Raw genomic sequence first — 12,124 nt, 5'->3', positions numbered from 1 at the left:
GTTCACTGAGCTCATCCATGGTGGGCTGACTGGCTAACCTGTTCACTGAGCTCATCCATGGTGGACTGACTGGCTAACCTGTTCACTGAGCTCATCCATGGTGGACTGACTGGCTAACCTGTTCACTGAGCTCATCCATGGTGGACTGACTGGCTAACCTGTTCACTGAGCTCATCCATGGTGGACTGACTGGCTAACCTGTTCACTGAGCTCATCCATGGTGGACTGACTGGCTAACCTGTTCACTGAGCTCATCCATGGTGGGCTGACTGACTGGCAGAACAACCAACTGACATGTTCTTTGAGGTCACTGACTGACTGACTAACCGAATGTCTGGTTGGTTGACTTGTTCTTTGAGCTCATTGATGGTGGCCTGGCTGACTGGTTGGCTAACTGACGGACGGACTGGCTGACTGACACTATGGTTGACTGACCTATTCACTGACTGGCTGACTTGTTCTTTGAGCTCGTTGATAGTGGCCTGGCTGACTGACTGGCTAACTTACCTGTACTTTGAGCACAATGATGGTGGCCTGTCGGAGTGGCTGGCTAGCATGTTCTTTGAGTTTGTTGATGGTAACCTAGTTGACTGGCTGACTCACTGACCCGACCGACCTGTTATTTTAGCTTGTTGATAATGTCCTGGCTGGCTGTCTGGTTAACTAACTGGCTCACGGACAGCCTGACTGACCTGCTATTTGAGCTCATTGATGGTGGCCTGACTGGCTGTCTAACCTTCTTGTTGACGTACCTATTCTTTGAGCTTGTTGACTTTAATCTAGCCCCCCCCCCCCCCCCCCCCCAGCTGACTGACGAACTGACTGACTGACAGACAGACTGGTTGACTGACCACCTTCAGCTCATCGATGATGGCCTGGCTGACTGACCTGCTCCTTCAACTCATCAATGGTGGCCTCAGCCTGCTTCATCTCCTCCTGTAGTTTCTCCTTCTGGGTCCTCAGAGTCTCCAGCTCTCCATTCTTCTTCTCCATCTGCTTCTGCAGCTTCACGTGCTCCTGCTTCTCAGACGACGACAGGTCACGCATCCTGAGGGAGGGGAACAAATAGTTATGTTAGAGATCAAACTAAAGGGAAACATTTAAGGCTGGTTTCCCAGATTAAGTGCAGTCCTGCACTAGAAACCACTTCTAATGGAGATTCTCCACTGAGCAGGCTTTTTAGTCCAGGACTAGGCTTAATTTGTGTCCAGGAAACTGCCCCAAAAAGTGACAGAAATCATTTTGAGCAAATCCTGAAGGGAAGAGACACCCCAGTGTACCCATAAGGGGCACTAGATCTCAATGAAACATCAGGTAACGGATGAGACAGTTTGGTCAAAACTGAAATCTCTCAAGAAATAACACCTTTTTGTTTTTTAAGTACACACACCTGACCAGAGCATCTTTCAGCCTGCTGTTCTGCTCCTCCAGCTGCTTTACGTGGTAACTAGAGGCAGCTCCGTCAGAACCTGGAGAAGCAAAAGAGTTAGGTTAGGTTTCGTTTCAACTTCACCAAGCAATACTGAAGTCCTTGTCAAATATATGATAGCTATTTTTTCTTAAATACAAAGACAGTGGGATCCGAAATGATTGACACCCTTGATAAAAATGAACAATTATGACTGTATAAAATAAATAATTTAAATACTGACCTAGCGTGTATGCAAAACGATTTTGTTTAACAATATATATTTTTCTCAATTAAAAAAAGGTAGGAGACAAAATTATTGGCATCCCTAAAGATTATAAATAATGTAGTCAAAAGTTGAGTATTTGGTCCCATATTCATAGCACAGAATGACTACATCAAGCTTGTGACTCTACAAACTTGTTGGGTGCATTTACATGTCGTTATGGTTGCATTTCAATTTATTTTGAGTCCAATAGAAATAAGTGGTCAATATTGTTTCATTAGAGTCAGTTTTATCACAAGAATGTTTCTGAACACTGCTACATTAATCTGGATGCTACCATCACAGATAATCCTGAATGAATCGTGAATAATGATGAGTGAGAAAGTTAGAGTCAAAGATCATACCCCCAAGACATGCTAACCTCTCACCATTACAATAACAGGGGAGGTTTAGCATGTTTTGGGGGTATGATCTTTGACCCTCTGTATGGGATGAGATACCATAAATAGAGCAGCCTTTTATAGCAACTCACTACTAGTGACCTCTAACCTTTCTCCTCAACCTCGTGTTTAATGATCTCCAGGTCCATGGTGAGTTCCTCCACCTTCTCCTTCAGCGACTCCACCTCCACCTGCAGGCTTTCGGACCGCTCCTCAGCCATCTCCTTGTCCAGGGTGGCCATCTCGATGGCGTCCGCTGTGTCTGACATCTCCTCCATATAGCGGTCCTTGGCCTCCAATGCCTCCCGGGCATCCTGGGAGAGGAACATTAGTGTAAATCTCACATTTGTGAATGAACAGTCAGACGAAATACGCAAAAAATCCAGAATGACAAGAGTGGACGTCATTAGCAATGTCAATCTAACCAAAGCTAAAACTAGGTACCTGACAACAGACTTCCATATCTGGTACAACATTACATAAGGGATGACCTTTTAATTATCCTAGGTTAATGACTACCGGTTTGTTACTTGAAGTCTTGCCAAGTACTCTGATTTAATAAGAGAAGTGGACAGAAACCTGAAAAGAAGCGTGAAGGTTCTGTACTCATTTCAAAAAGGTGACTACCATAGAGGTTAATCATTCATGATTCTGGTGTGTACTGTACCTTCTTGGCCTCTTTGAGTTGTTTCTGCAGGTCCGTCTGCTGCTCCTGCATCTTGGTCTTCCACTCCTGGAGCTGCTCCAGCTGAATCTTGTGTTTCTCCAGCTCCTTCAGCTTGACCTGAATAATCATTGTAAATATGAATAAATAATTATACAAGTTACTACATATTTATCAAAATTAAAAAATCTACTTTAGATGTCTTTATATTTGTATATTCATACAGAGACATCCAGTCAATGTGCTGTACATAATAAACAACAAGATAAATAGATCATTAAAAAGACAAAGACCTTGTCCTCCGCCCGCTTCATCTTCAGGGTCTCCAGCTTCTCCTCTAGGTCCTTCACCTGGCCACGCAGAGACTCTTCCTCCTGGAAACACGGAGAGGTTCAGGTGTGAAGGTGAACACATCAGGGAAGACAGAGAGAGAAAAGGGGGGGGGGGGTGAATAGGAAGGGATGGAGGGGGGGCATTGAGAGAGGGGATAGTGGACATCTCAAAGCAACCAGAGACATTAGAACCCACATTCCAAAAAACACCTCAAAAGCTCCAAGACATGCTCCCACCACCAGGAACTGTGTCTGGAGTAAACTCCTTTACTCAGTAATATTAAACCAAAGAAACTCTGCCCTCTGTTGGCATGCAGGTGAAGGGCAGTGGTAGTGAGGCTGAGGAGTAGCACCCTATGATCCCTGGATACATCCCAAATGGATATGTCCCAAATGGCACTGTATTCCCTATTAAGCAGTACACTATATAGGGAATAGGGTGCCATTTGGGGCAACCCCGGTTTGTTAGTCAAACAACATGCCCAGACCAGATAAGCATGCGTTCAGATACTGTTACCCTACCTGCTTTGATGCAGGAGGCTCAGCCTGTTTACAATGACAACATGGACGGAACACAACAGTCAACAGACAACGAATGAGGAAACACAATGGATGGAGGTGATATCATGGTGAAGCTGGGCGATGCGGACCAAAAGATACAATCACCATAAACTGACTGAATCAATACAACAAATGGAATGATACGTTTACAATAATGTGCACCAGCTTTTGTTGTCACCCTTCAAACTACTACTGCATATAGGTGGAGGAATTCAGATATGACATCTTGTTTTTTGCACTACCCACAGAGTTCTTAAACTACGGCGAGCGACATGGTTCAATGTGCCAGTAAACATTTTTTTATTGTCTGCGTCTTAAAGCTTTGGGATCATGTACACAGTGCCAATGACCATACAAATAGTAACGGAGAGCGATGAACAACACTGCAAACTTAGCAAAACAAGGAATGTGTGGTAAGTACATGGGGGTCGCCATCTTCATGCACAGTCGCCAATATCCCAATAATCACCCCATATTAGCAAACTTAATTTCAAACTTCACTTTTCTGTAGAATAGGCTAATTATCGTAATGAATGTCATCAAAATGTCCTCATTAAGTGGTATGTGTCGATAATTTTTTGGGTTTATCGTCTCAGCTCAATATAAAGTACATATCAGGCTGCAGGCTTTTGTTCCAGCCCAGTAGTAAACATATCCAACAACGTATCAATGTTATGATAAATGGGGTGTTTTCTTTCTGTGCTAGACCAAAAAGCTCCCCAGAACCTAAGGTGATGATCTGATTGGCCACAGGGGGTTGTGGACTGACCTTGCTAGGCGTGGCGGGGGATGGAGCTCCGGACGTGGCGGGGATGCCGCTGGGCAGGGGGACGACAGGAGCCCCCAGCGCACCCTTGGAAGACAGGCTGCCCTCGCTGACATCCTCCCTGGACCGAGAGCTGGACAAGCCGATGGCCCGGGGAGCCTGGAGAGGTAGAGAGAGGTGGGAGAGGGGGTGGGAGGTAGAGAGAGGTGGGGGAGGGGTTGGAGGTAGAGAGAGGGAGGTAGAGAGAGGTGGGAGAGGGGGCAGGTAGAGAGAGGTGTGGGAGGGGGTAGAGAGAGGTGTGGGAGGGGGTAGAGAGAGGTGTGGGAGGGGGTAGAGAGAGGTGGGGGGTGGAAGAGGGGGGAGAGGGTGGAGGTAGAGAGAGGTGGGAGGTGGAGGGTGGAGGTAGAGAGAGGTAAAGAAAAGATAGAAAGAGAAAGGGGAGCGAGAGAGGAGAACAGGAAGAGGGAGAAATACAAGTAAAATACATGTAAAAGAGAACTACATCTGTGAGACCGTACCATTTCCTGTTAATCCCAGTGACCATAAAAACAGACTGCTCCCAGAACTGAACACAGAAACATTCCACCCAGAGCCCAGGTGAACTCCGGTAAACCCGTATCTAAGTGAAACCTGCCGTGGTGAGAAAATACCACACCCAGTGCCATATAAGTCACCCTTTACTGTGCTGATCTGGCCTACACCATAAAGTACCAACAGTTCTCAAGGAACTGGCCAGGTGAACTGAACTGTCTGTAAAAGGATGAACTCTGGTTTTAGAGGCACTACTACAGTAGTAAGTTACTGCTTCACATTTTTTGTGGGGACTTTGGTTTAAAATACTAAAGCGAACTACGCTGTCGTATTTCCAGTTATTGCAGTGAATTTGACCTTTGTTCCCCCCTCCAGGAAAGACCAGAGTTCACCCCTCCAGGACCAGAGTTGATTTCTCCCAGGGGAGTCAGGTGCTTTGAGGCCTGGAACGTACCATGAGGAGGGAGGGGAGGGAGCTGGAGGAGGAGAGACGACCTGGAGTGTTCCACTGTTGTATGAGAGTAGACTGTTAGGGGTTGAAGAGCTGTCTACTGCTGTTCTCTCTTCCTGAGGGAATCTTCTAGAACAACTTTATACACTCTACTACTCTCACATTCTATAGTTAGGCCTAAACAGATACACACACCATGTACTGACGTGTGACATACTCTCAAGTCAAATACTGACTGTTGATTATCTCAGTCTATGACGTTAGACTGTAGCAGGAGATCTCCCACTCTAAAACATCACTCCTTCGCAGACTGTGGTGAGCTACTTTCCTACTCTGTCACATACCTACATCTTCCATATTCATGAGCTTATCAACATTCCATTGCTCTAATCTACCTCAGAGCGTGCAGCTGTGACATCACAAGGTCGACACGATCTACAGTAGGAATGGACAGGTGGGCTCGTCTTTAACGGAACCCTTTTACCACAGCGTCTGCTGTTCATAACAAGCTCACCTTGGTGCTACGACGGGTGACGGACTGGAGGAGGAGGAGGAGGAAGAGGAGGAGGAGGAGGGTATAGTAGCGGCGGAGGAGAGGATAGAGAACACACACACACAGGCCCAGCAGAGACGGCGAAGGGCAGTAGTTAGCAGGGCAGAGAGGCAGAAACACACAGGGTTAATATTAGTCAAAACACACTGATATATCACTCTCCAGCAGGCTGGACTGCTGTGTGTTACTGCATTCCCCTTAGTCACTTAAAGGAAAACTCCACCCAAAAACTCTCAGTATTTGCTTCATTGTTGACATATAGAAATACAGCCGGTTTGACGCACTTTGCATCATATGATGCAACATACCGACTGTATTTCTGTATTTGAAAGCTGCATATCTTGAAAACTTCATTGCTGACCTGCAAAACATTTTAGAACTATATCAACTATTGACTAATCAAACAAATACCAAAAGAGAGTTTTTGGGTGGAATTTTTCTTTAAGTCTTTATGCAAGTATGAAGTTTGAGCTGATAACCGCTACTTTTAAAAACTGAAGAGACGTACTGTAGTTAATATATAAGTGGGTGAAGTCGATGTTAAAAAGTATATAACATGACTTTTAATGAGTTACAAAATAAAATAATCCCAAGTGAAGTCGAGGCAAAAACAAGGCGCATCACAATGCAAGCAAGAATACTAAAAAAATGTATTATATATATATATATATATATATCACACACACACACACAAAAGTAATAAATATATATACACATATATATAAAAAATGAACCTAACAGCCAGAACATGGAACATCATGCTCCTAAATGTGTCAAACAGCCAGAACATGGAACATCATGCTCCTAAATGTGTCAAACAGCCAGAACATGGAACATCATGCTCCTAAATGTGTCAAACAGCCAGAACATGGAACATCATGCTCCTAAATGTGTCAAACAGCCAGAACATGGAACATCATGCTCCTAAATGTGTCAAACAGCCAGAACATGGAACATCATGCTGCTAAATGTGTCAAACAGCCAGAACATGGAACATCATGCTCCTAAATGTGTCAAACAGCCAGAACATGGAACATCATGCTCCTAAATGTGTCAAACAGCCAGAACATGGAACATCATGCTCCTAAATGTGTCAAACAGCCAGAACATGGAACATCATGCTCCTAAATGTGTCAAACAGCCAGAACATGGAACATCATGCTCCTAAATGTGTCAAACAGCCAGAACATGGAACATCATGCTCCTAAATGTGTCAAACAGCCAGAACATGGAACATCATGCTCCTAAATGTGTCAAACAGCCAGAACATGGAACATCATGCTCCTAAATGTGTCAAACAGCCAGAACATGGAACATCATGCTCCTAAATGTGTCAAACAGCCAGAACATGGAACATCATGCTCCTAAATGTGTCATGGAACCAAAGTGAAAATGTACGGTGACATGAAACACCCATGTGATCCGTTAGCAGAATACAGAACAAAAGACGAACGACAGAAAAGCTATGACAGGCCAAAAATATTACCCTGAACAGCCTCATTCAAAAGAAAGGCTATGACAGGCCAAAAATATTACCCTGAACAGCCTCATTCAAAAGAAAACGTGACAAGCAAGCAACCACCGTGGCAAAGTAGGTGAGCATAGTTTTAAATATCTATACCTTCTTGGAAACGGGCGTCTGTAATGGTATTTGGGGGGAGAGGAGAGAGGGATAGAGAGAAGTAGAAAAGAGGGAAGAGGTCAGGTAGGTCACATGGAGGGAGAGAAAAGGAGAGGGATGGAAATCGCTCCCAAACAACGTTTCCTGTACCTGTTTGACTGATTTTGGAATCTCAGGGATGTCTGAAGATAAAAACAGAAAGAACAGATCATATTTTATTATAAACACACACAACCATTTATAAACTACTTCTAAACCCTTTACAAATACTTGAAGTGGACCGTAATATAACGTGTTACAGTAGCTAGGTTTCCATCCAATCGGCAACAGATTTTCATGCGAATATTCTATATCTGCTTAACAACAATACGCACATTTCCCCACCAAAGATGAGTTTCCATCGAATGGACTTGTTGGGGATTAAAAGGCTGTGCGTGATGACGTAGTGCACATCACATTTACTTCTGCGGTTTCATTCCCATGTAGTGAACAGAAAAGTTCAATGGTTTTCCATGGCATTTTCAACTCTACTGATGGATTTCTCATTCAAAAATAAAAATAATGGCATTATATAGTTATTATATATAGTTATAAATTCATCCCTCATTTCATCTGTAGTCTAATGAACTGCATGGTTTCCAAGCGAGTCGTAGTGGGAGGACCACACAACATGTCATCGCGTGACTCCAAGTTTACTTCCATATGATGGGTATTATATCAATATTTGTGCATAAAGAGTTTCTGCAGACAATTCTCACATAATGAATTTAACCGACACAAAAAGATCCCACCATGTCTAGAGTATTTAGTTTTGTCGACATGTGGAAAGTTAACGGACACATTGTCTGTTTCCATCAGGCCTGTCATGACATTTATCCAACATGTACTTTACTCACTTAAAAACGTTGGATGGAAACCTGGATAGTGTTGTCTTTATGATTGTAGCCTAAAGATAAGTGCCATGCTATCCAGGGTTGGGGAGAACTCCATTTCAATTCAGGAAGTAAAGTAGCATTGAGGACAATTAGAATTGGAATTTCAGTTTATTGACTGAATTGAAATGAAATTAACCCCAATCCTGATGCTATCTGAGGCCATGTAAATGAAGGCTACAGCTTTGTTATTCTGCTCACCTTTCTGCTTGGACAGGAACTTGGCAGTGGAAGATTCTGGGATGTCTGGAGAGGTGGCACCATCTTCCACTAGCTGGATCTGATAAGGAGAGAGAGGGAGACCGGTTCAATACACCAGTCTATTACTCTTCCACAATGTGTGTGTCACAGTTAGAGAGAGAGTGTCTGTGTGTGTCACAGTTAGAGAGAGGTTGTCTGTCAGTTAGAGAGAGAGTGTCTGTGTGTGTGTCACAGTTAGAGAGAGAGTGTCTGTGTGTGTGTCACAGTTAGAGAGAGAGTGTCTGTCAGTTAGAGAGAGAGTGTCTGTCAGTTAGAGAGAGAGTGTCTGTCAGTTAGAGAGAGAGTGTCTGTGTGTGTGTCACAGTTAGAGAGAGAGTGTGTCAGTTAGAGAGAGAGTGTCTGTCAGTTAGAGAGAGAGTGTCTGTGTGTGTCACAGTTAGAGAGAGAGTGTCTGTCAGTTAGAGAGAGAGTGTCTGTGTGTGTGTCACAGTTAGAGAGAGAGTGTCTGTCAGTTAGAGAGAGAGTGTCTGTGTGTGTGTCACAGTTAGAGAGAGAGAGTGTCTGTGTGTGTGTCACAGTTAGAGAGAGAGTGTCTGTGTGTGTGTGTCACAGTTAGAGAGAGAGTGTCTGTGTGTGTGTGTCACAGTTAGAGAGAGAGTGTCTGTGTGTGTGTCACAGAGAGAGAGTGTCTGTGTGAGTGTCACAGAGAGAGAGTGTCTGTGTGTGTCACAGAGAGAGAGTGTCTGTGTGTGTCACAGAGAGAGAGTGTCTGTGTGTGTCACAGAGAGAGAGTGTCTATGTGTGTCACAGAGAGAGAGTGTCTGTGTGTGTCAGTTAGAGAGAGGTTTGTCTGTGTGTGTGGTATGGAGGCTTAGCTTAGTTACCTGGGACTGGCGCACAAAGATGCCGCAGTTCTCATCACACTGGAAGTATCTCTTCCCCTGGACCGTGCCATCATTCTTGCCCTTGGGCTCGTCCAGGATCACACCCACCCACTTACCCGTGGCAAAGAGCGTGGCGCCCACATACGCCACCGTGCCACGCTGGCCCTTACCGATCACCTCCACCACCGAGCCCACCTTGGCAGGCTTGCCTCCCCCGTCCGCACTCATCTTGCTCAGGAGGGGGCTGCCGGAAATCTGAGGGGTGGAGAGAGAGAACATAGTTTAGGACAGAGGACCCTGTGACTGCTGGTGTTAGTCTACAGCCTCACCTCAGTTTGATTTTTTTGTGATCTTTGCACTTCTCTGTGTGCCTGGAAATCTGTAATTTATCCACAAACAAGAAACAATGACAACTGAGTTCTTGGTGAGATTTTGGTGAGAACATTTTAACATTGGATTTTCCACAACAACAAAGTGAAGCATGCAAACATGTTTTTATTGATGACAACATTCCATGCCATCAACTCGGCCATCAGATTTGCCACCAATGCTCCTTACAGGACACATCACTGCACTCTATACTCCTCTGTAAACCCGTCACAAGACCACTGGTTGATGCTTATTTATAAAGCCCTCTTAGGCCTCACTCCCCCCTATCTGAGATATCTACTGCAGCCCTCATCCTCTACATACAACACCCATTCTGCCAGTCACATTCTGATAAAGGTCCGCAAAGCACACACATCCCTGGGTTGCTCCTCTTTTCAGTTATCTGGAGCTAGTGACTGGAATGAGCTGCAACAAACACTCAAACAGGACAGTTTTATCTCAATCTCTTCATTCAAAGACTCAATCATGGACAATCTTACTGACAGTTGTGGCTGCTTTGCGTGATGCATTCTGTCTCTACCTTCTTGCCCTTGGTGCTGTTGTCTGTGCCCAATAATGTTTGTATTATGTTTTGTGCTGCTACCATGTTGTTGTCATGTTGTGTTGCTACCATATTGTCATGTTGTGTTGCTACCATGTTGCTACCATGCTGTGTTGCTACCATGCTGTGTTGTCATGTGTTCTCAACTAGCTTACCTTTATTTAACCAGGTAAGCTAGTTGAGAACAAGTTCTCATTTACAACTACGACCTGGCCAAGATAAAGCAAAGCAGTTGTGTGTTTTGTTCTATATTTGTATTTTTAATCCCAGCGGGAATCATTTTGCCTTTTGGTAGGCTGACATTGTAAATAAGAATTTGTTCTTAACTGACTTGTCTAGTTAAATAAGATTGCCAGGAAGAGGCTGAGAGGGAAAATGGCTGATTTAGGCCTATGTCACAACAAGTACTAGAAATAAACATATTGATGATATATCCACTAGGTCTAGTTCCCTCTTCTGAATGTCAACTAGCTGACTCTTAGCTAGCTAGGCCATATAGACAGACACACAGCCAGCTGACTCATGCTAGCTAGGCCACAGACAGCCTGAGGACAGAGCAGTCACACACCCAGTCATATGGTTCACCAGACTGTAACCATTACTGCCGGTAGACACAGACAGTACCGCTCACCGTCTACCCAAACTGAGGACATTTTTGAGAAATGGTCAAAATGGGCCATGGAGGAACATGGCAAACATCATATGTGGGTCTTCAGGGAGGCAATGCCATGTGAGAGGAGACCAGATTAGCTGTAGCTAGCCTGATAGATATAGTCCAAAAGGCAGACAACTGGGAGGAGTAGCCAGGATCATGGCAGGAATGGTGTTAGTCAGAAACTAGAAACAAGAGAACTAGAAACTGAGCTCTTATGTCATAACACCGGAACATCCAGGAAATGCCATTAACATTGGAATAGTCGACCCTTCCTTCCTAACCGTGACTTCTTCAGCTGAAGCGGTGAACAGATCATGGAGCCACAACATGTTATTTCATCATCATCATCACCAAAATCATCATCTTCAGCACCGTGCTGCATAGCCTGCATTGTGAGTAAAACTAATATTTTAACTTCATTTCTTTGCCAGCAGAATCAACAAGAAAACTGCTCTTGATACAGTTCTGTTCTCGATTGTGGCACCACTAAAAATGGTTGACAAATCAAAAGGAGCCTATAGACAATCACTAGCCTTAGGTAAAATAACTGACTGTTGCTGTTTGTCCGTACAATCAAATCAACTCATACGTAGGAACTAGTTTAGTCTTAGACAGAATATCAGATAGGACTCACCAAGCTACCCCGGCCACGGAATGCCGCCTGTGCATTCCAGCCATATTGACTTGTTGCCTTATTTATCCGCAAAATAACAACAGTATCAAACAGTGTAAGCTTTTCCATCTCTCCTCCTAGCTCCTCTCAGGAAGTGTTTGTGACAGAGACAGGAGAGGGGTGAAAAAGAGATGGGTCTCTGGCAGGGGAAGCTATTAGTGATGCTTCGCCTTCAGCATCCAGAAATCACCACAACTCTTAAGTGAGCTTGTGTACTTCTCCCAAATCCCAGCAAGTACACAATAACATTGTTGTCTCCAGCTGTAGCAGCTAGATCATTATGGGAAAACAGAAA

The 12,124-nt window shown here is 44.3% G+C and overlaps 2 protein-coding genes across 7 annotated transcripts in view; one reads left to right on the top strand and one right to left on the bottom strand.

Moving 5' to 3' along the window:
* The window catches only part of LOC139415920 (dynactin subunit 1-like), a 37,917-nt gene that overhangs the window by 24,934 nt on the left and 859 nt on the right, over positions 1 to 12,124 (bottom strand). The window contains exons 2-13 of one of the 6 annotated variants that reach the window (XM_071164087.1): positions 9,571 to 9,825; positions 8,687 to 8,765; positions 7,704 to 7,735; positions 7,554 to 7,571; positions 5,894 to 5,917; positions 4,401 to 4,556; positions 3,593 to 3,616; positions 3,032 to 3,112; positions 2,742 to 2,858; positions 2,184 to 2,388; positions 1,391 to 1,469; positions 889 to 1,048 (exon numbers count right to left, since the gene is read on the bottom strand). In XM_071164087.1, the coding sequence (XP_071020188.1) occupies positions 889 to 1,048; positions 1,391 to 1,469; positions 2,184 to 2,388; positions 2,742 to 2,858; positions 3,032 to 3,112; positions 3,593 to 3,616; positions 4,401 to 4,556; positions 5,894 to 5,917; positions 7,554 to 7,571; positions 7,704 to 7,735; positions 8,687 to 8,765; positions 9,571 to 9,798 (1,203 nt within the window). In that variant the 5' untranslated portion in view covers positions 9,799 to 9,825. The remainder of the gene's footprint in view (positions 1 to 888; positions 1,049 to 1,390; positions 1,470 to 2,183; positions 2,389 to 2,741; positions 2,859 to 3,031; positions 3,113 to 3,592; positions 3,617 to 4,400; positions 4,557 to 5,893; positions 5,918 to 7,553; positions 7,572 to 7,703; positions 7,736 to 8,686; positions 8,766 to 9,570; positions 9,826 to 12,124) is intronic. The other 5 variants (XM_071164088.1, XM_071164089.1, XM_071164091.1 and 2 more) reach the window with 5 other exon arrangements.
* The window catches only part of LOC139415921 (tudor domain-containing protein 7B-like), a 43,024-nt gene continuing 42,277 nt past the window's right edge, over positions 11,378 to 12,124 (top strand). The window contains exon 1 of the mRNA XM_071164093.1: positions 11,378 to 11,548. Coding sequence (XP_071020194.1) covers positions 11,471 to 11,548 — 78 coding nt within the window. The 5' untranslated portion in view covers positions 11,378 to 11,470. The remainder of the gene's footprint in view (positions 11,549 to 12,124) is intronic.

This window comes from Oncorhynchus clarkii, chromosome 9, assembly GCF_045791955.1.
Source record: "Oncorhynchus clarkii lewisi isolate Uvic-CL-2024 chromosome 9, UVic_Ocla_1.0, whole genome shotgun sequence".
Classification (NCBI taxonomy): Eukaryota; Metazoa; Chordata; class Actinopteri; order Salmoniformes; family Salmonidae; genus Oncorhynchus; species Oncorhynchus clarkii.
The sequence above is the reverse complement of the archived record's forward strand: the minus strand, read 5'-3'. Positions and strand labels throughout refer to the sequence as shown.